General features: G+C 31.5%; 1 protein-coding gene across 1 annotated transcript; it reads right to left on the bottom strand.

The window, feature by feature from the left end:
• Positions 1 to 1,699: 1,699 nt before the first annotated feature.
• LOC112526083 (galactinol synthase 2-like) lies at positions 1,700 to 3,161 on the bottom strand. Its single transcript, XM_025136473.1, has 2 exons — positions 2,730 to 3,161; positions 1,700 to 2,625 (listed from the first exon to the last, which is right to left on the bottom strand). The coding sequence occupies exons 1-2, from the start codon at positions 3,063 to 3,065 to the stop codon at positions 1,936 to 1,938; spliced, it is 1,026 nt and encodes a 341-aa protein (XP_024992241.1). The 5' UTR covers positions 3,066 to 3,161; the 3' UTR covers positions 1,700 to 1,935.
• Between the last annotated feature and the right edge of the window lie 3,260 nt (positions 3,162 to 6,421).

Raw genomic sequence — 6,421 nt, forward strand, 5'->3', positions numbered from 1 at the left:
AAATCAGTATCAGTTAAACATCAAAATAAAACCAGATGTTCTTTTCTAAAAACACCTTGTTTGTTACCGAGTAAAAGCCTTCTTGGGTAAGAAATTGACTTGCTTACGACAAATGTAACAAATAAACTCATACACCCTCCTCACCTATGGTGAGGTTTGAACCCCTGACCTCCTAGAAGGCCAAGGGCTACGATACCGCTAGGCCAAATGTATAAATTTAGTTTCTTTAAGTTATGTTTGGTATAAAAAACACAATAAAGGTCATTGTTCCATGTTTAATAGGATTCTTATTGGATGTGTTTGGTATATTGAGAGGAAAATGATAGAGTAGGATAGGACAGGATAAAAAAAAGACAGAACAGAACAAATGTTCAACGTTTGATAAAATAGAACTGGACATAACAGAATAAGTAAAATGACCAATTTACCATGATGAATTGTTTATATATTTTGATTAATTTATGTAAAATAAAAAGTTTATGTTGTTTTCAATTTTTATTTTATTCCTTTTCTACATTATTTGTTAATCATTAATATATAATAAGTTACATAAATTAATAAAAATATAGAAAACGTATAAAAATAATATTTTAAGAACAACAAAACTAAAGTTTAAAAACATGAAATACAATAGATAAATTTTAAAGAATGAATAAAATGTAAAAAACAGATCTATTTGACGTTTTAGAAAAGAATTAAGTTTTATTTTGAAGTTATATTTATAAAATATAAGTTTGTTTCGTCTTGTTCCACGAGGTAGGGGTGGAACATACATGTTCCACTTTATTCTACATAAAAGTCATGTCAAACGTGGAACATAAGTGTGTTCTATTCCCACCTACCGGAACAAAATGGAACAAATTTATACTTTTACTAATATAATTTTAAAGTAAAACTTAATTCTTTTTCAAAAATCAAATATATCTCTCCCTTTTACATTTTATTCTTTCTTCAAATTTTATTTGTTCTATATTTTCCAGTTCTGTCTCACCAAACGCAAAACAATTATTCTGATTTCTTTTGTCTCATCTTATATGGATATTGAACATATCCTTATTAGAAAATAGGGTATAAACAAGATGAGTCGAACTTGAAAAATTAATATCAAACTCGAAGTTCAGTACGTAATTTCCTAAATTTGAAGAACGGATTACCGTCTCGTTTTCAAAAAAGCTATTGAAGAGTATTAGACTTACATCAACATGAAATTGGTTCATTAGTTAAAGACTGGTTTTAGTTTACGATTTCATCAATAACTTAAATCCCAGACAAGATTAAATCCATTTACTCTTCTGATAATCAATCTTGAGCTTCTAAAATGATCGTATTAGTAACATACATAAAAAATGGTCCTGTACAATAAATTTTAAAATTTATACATCATAAAGTTGTTTACAAATACGTCAACCATTAAAATAGAAGACTTAAAAAATGTATCAAACATATTATCAGATATTTTGATTTAAGCTTTTTCTTTCCAAAAAATAAAATAAAATAACATAATTAAACCGTAACAATCATACATTTCTTTAATGAAAGTACCTCCGTATTCAATAACTATTCCTTGTGTTTATCTTTACGCCAAAAAAGTGTTTTGACTCGTTAATCTTGATATCCAAAAACGTAATTAAGACATACAGATATTAAAAACTTATCATCATTATTTAAATCTACATGAAACATATAAGATTAAGAGCTTGAGACAGCAATTTTACAAAATAAAGATATTGAATATATACAAATAGGAATTTTCCATCTACAAAATATTGTGGAAATCCCGATAGTCATAGTTACAAATTCATACCAAAATCACCAAAAAAATGGAAAATAAAAAACCACCCCCACTATTTTTAATTTAATTGTTTTCTTAAATCTCATTAACATATGAGCTCGATTATATGTATATGTATATATATATATATATATACACCATGGCTAAGCCGCCGACGGTGCAGTCACGTAGCGAGGACGACCACCCCTCTTGGTCAGCGCCGGCGTGGGTGTTTCTACCGCTGTGATCAACTGCGGCGACAAACCACCTGCACCAGTCCTCCGGTAATCCAACGTCTCATCGTTGTAAATATCCCACCACTTATCCACCAGCATCTTGATATCTTCTCTATCCATGTTCTTCTCTTTCCCGGTGAACCGCCAAGGCTTCGACCCGTCGGCGCAGTAGTGCACCACCTTGATCTTGTCAAGGTCCACGTTCTCCGGGTGGCGCCACAGCATCGCCAAGATCAAATTGTACTCGGTTGGCAGCGGTTTGTAAATGTCTCGAAAGAAGACGTTCAAGAAATCTTGTTCGGCGAATAGTGTCGGCGGCGTCGCCTTCACCGACTCCAGGAGGTCGTAGTATGTGGAGAGATTGGGCTCGAAAACGAACATTCCGGCGTTGAAATAGAGTGCAGGTTTAGAACCGAGCTCTTTTTCCGGCCACTGGACTTTTTCCGGCGACTGCTGACAGTATCCAATCTGGTACTGAGGACTGTTCCTCCAATTTCGCTCGCAGAAACAGTCCATAACTGCGTAGAAATTGCCGTCCGGCAAGTCAAACAGATGGTCGATGTTGTCGAACACTTGTATGTCTCCGTCTAAATATATCATCTTGCTGTACTCCACAAACTGCATCACAATTACATCTTATCAACAAATTAATAAACATATATATGTATATATATATATATACATATACACACAGAAACAAAGAGAACTGGAAGATTGGTTACCTCCCATATACGGAGCTTGGAGTAATTAATAACGTAGTAAGCCATGGCGAACTGTGTCTGGTTTTCCGGCGGGTACAACGGTTCGATCTCCCGGATAATGCAGCCTTGAGCCAGCAACTTTTGGCGGTGGTCCATCGGAACGTCGGGAAGCATCGCTACAACGAGTGGGTACACCGACTTGGCTTTACGGAGACCCTTGGCTAGAGCAACGACACCTTTCCAGTAGTCACCGTCGCCGGCCAAGAAGGTGACGTAAGCACGGCGAGGCAACGTGTTAGCCTTGAGGAGACCGGAAGTGGGTCTGTCGGCAGCGTTTCTGTTAACTGGTGGAGCCATTGATGAAATGAAGAGTGAAAATTGAAGGTTATGTTTCGTGGTTCGTACTTCGTAGTTGTATAGAAAATCTTGAAGGCAAGTGATGTTTGAGATGGTGTGTTCATGATATGGGGTTTGTGGGGTTTATATAGAATTGGAGGTCATTAATTAGGTATATTTTTTTTTTCTTGAAAATATTTAATTAACATATTTAAGAAAAAAATACCGATTTTAATATTATTTTTTTATTTTATATCTCATCGACAATGGTATGATAGTTTATTTAATTTAATTATTATTTAAAAATAAACACCACTTGATACAAATTAAACATTAATTTTATTAAACAAAAGGATAGTTTACCTTTACTGTGTCATTTTTTCGGATGAGTATTGTAATGGTCAAGAAATTTTATATCGTAAGAGAATTAAATATTGAGAATCTTACCTACAGAAGAACTCTTATCGGAGTTAATATTTACAGGATAAGAAATATTTACCAGCAACCCATTTTGATGATAAAATATGTACACTTACGGGGTAAAAGCATGTTTTATAGACGGTCTCAAAAAAAATGGTTGTTTGGTTGGTTTTCCGTTAAGTCTTCTAGGAATAAGGGGTTGTTTGTTTACCTCTTAATAGTTTCATTAAGATGTAATATTTGAATCGTTAAAATGTGAATTTTGTTTGGTAATAAAAAAATGCGCCTCTTAATGGTTCTAAAATCCTTCGAATGATTTTGTATCTTGGACCTCCCTTAACCATTAAGAACCCTAATTTCATCGTAAATAATTATCAAACAATTATATTTCATTTTCCACTACATCATTAGAGTATTTAATTATTCTGACCACTTAATGATTCTAGATAAACCATTATGCAATTGCCAAATAGCCCCTAAAACTAATTGTATGGGCTAGTTTGTTTGTATAAAGTAAGAAAATTTTTGTTTAAGAGATTTCTTCATTAATTGAAAGATCCTGTTTTTTTAGTTGGAAATGACAAATTTAAAAAAAAAACTTGACTTTTTGCAAAAGTTTTTATTACAAACTTATCGAATAAGTCACTTTTTATATCATTAAGTCATTATCAAAAAATAATATATAATTGATCAAATAAGTTATAATTATCATTAAACTGTTATAGTCCATTTGGTTTGCATGATTGTTTTTAAGGGATTTGAATTTCATTGAGAGATTTAGATTGGAAAGAATTTGAAAGTATTGGTGTGTTTGGTGTGTAGGATTCGCATGAAATTATATTTCATTATTTATAAACAATTTATAGAAAAAAAATATTATAAATGATTATAAAAATAATTAAATTACATTTTTATTAATCGATTATTACAAAACAAATATTTTTAATTTTTTATAAAAATCTTATTGCATACCCTTTTATAAAATATATATATATAAATTTCAAACGGAAAAAAAAGCCCTTCACAATCGAATAGACCTAGACCTCTGGGGCATTTAGGGATAGGGCAGGTTTGGAACTAACCCACTATTAAAGATATGGCATAAATAAATAATTGAAAAAAGAGTTCCAGTATAAAGATCTTTATTAGTTCGTAAACCGATTGTATACCACCACTGATAAACACCAGAATAGGCGATATTCACTAGCCAAGAGCACCCCTTTAAGTAAAAGCTTTTACAGCCGGTTGACCAAAATGAAGATACACCTAAATTCAATTGTTAAATTCGAATGGGACAGTAGTCTCCCTCGTAAGATCGGTCGACACAATTGAGTAGGCCATAAGCTAGAAAGACAGATCTACGCGTTTGCAAAAGATCTTGGAAGAAAAGCAAAAGAAAGATCAGAGCACATGGAGCCATCTCCTTATTTTTATAATCAAAATTAAAAGTGGCGGACCAGCTCATGTTTATATTAATTAATAAAAGAGCCCAGTGCACAAAAAATGCATGTTGGGTCTTTGAAACAACTCAAATCATTTTGATAATAATAAGTTTGATCTGTTTTACCAAGTAAGTCTACTGTTCGAGTTCGTATAGCCCTACAGCCCTATAAAAAAATTTCAAATGAATATTTATATGCAAAAAAACTTATCATTTTTCATTTGAATTTCGTCGTTATTGTTTTAACGGACCGATTGCTTCATCAAACGACAATGATTCCTATAAGCCCATTCATGGGGATTGTTTAAAGTATAATATCAAACCAAAAGCAAAACACATTTCATTTCAATGGACCCAATCGATCTTTTTCCAATTGTGGATAAACAAACTTGGAATTTTCCTCTTTTCCTGTCCAAAATCAAAGAGTTAATTATCAACTGTTTTATTTTTTAAGATATATATATATATATATATATATATATATATATAGGAGTTGATTCAAATACTAACCAAGACTTTTGTGTTAACTTTGTTAACCAAGCTCAACCAATCATATTCTATCTTTTCTTTAGATTCACATATAACTCATATATTAATGACAAGAGTAATTAAGTAATTTGTCGTTTATGTAACTCCCAAATTATTAATTGGGAGTTACAAATCTAAAAATCTTAATAATTGATGATTATGTAATATTGATATTTTTTTATACGTGTTCATGTTTTGTAATTTTGATTTATTCTATCCATAATGATATTGATTTTGTAATTGTTAAAGAATTTCCGATTGTAAAGATTTCGATATCGTTCGAATAATATGGATAAATCTATTGGAAAACAGATCGACAACAATGATAATTAAAAGGTTAAAATCGTCTACGACTACAATCGGAATTCGAATTCATATGTAATTGTTAAAGAATTGTTCACAAGTGTTCATATTGTGTTCATATGTACACTAGCTGCATATCTCAACATTGGTTTGCTCCTGAATGTGTTCATAATGAAGGAACTATCGTTCACAAATTGTTCATATTGTGTTCATATATACACTAGCTGCAAATCTCAATATTGACTTGCTCCTGAATGCGTTCATAATGAATAAACTATTGTTCACAAACTGTTCATATTGTGTTAATATCTGTTTTTTTATTTATTTACTTTCGTGTAACAACTATTCTTATTATATTCATATTGTGTTCATAAATGTTATACAGTTCAAGTTCATATATATGTCAATTTTTGTTCATATTTGACAAAATGGTTCATATATATACTAGTTGTCTACCCGCGCAATGCGGCGGAAGCCATGAATTTTAACGATTTTGAAGTTCCACTGGTTTTATAAGATAAGATTTAACGATGATATAGGTTACACTTGGTCTTTACATATTAATACAATTTGAATAAATAAGAGTTATGGTTCCAATCACAGACTATCGATGAAAAAAATTATATGACAGTTTAAAATCCAACATATTTAAACGACTCCACAAATGTGTTCGATTTACACCAAG

Source organism: Cynara cardunculus (genome assembly GCF_001531365.2).
Source record: "Cynara cardunculus var. scolymus isolate 2C chromosome LG 13, CcrdV1, whole genome shotgun sequence".
NCBI lineage: Eukaryota > Viridiplantae > Streptophyta > Magnoliopsida > Asterales > Asteraceae > Cynara > Cynara cardunculus.

Excerpts from the sequence above, each read along its gene's own strand:
- LOC112526083 (XM_025136473.1), bottom strand. The coding sequence starts at position 3,065 with ATGGCTCCACCAGTTAACAGAAACGCTGCCGACAGACCCACTTCCGGT. Across the intron at positions 2,626-2,729 it reads CCAAGCTCCGTATATGGGAG|TTTGTGGAGTACAGCAAGAT; the intron begins GTAACCAATCTT and ends ATTGTGATGCAG.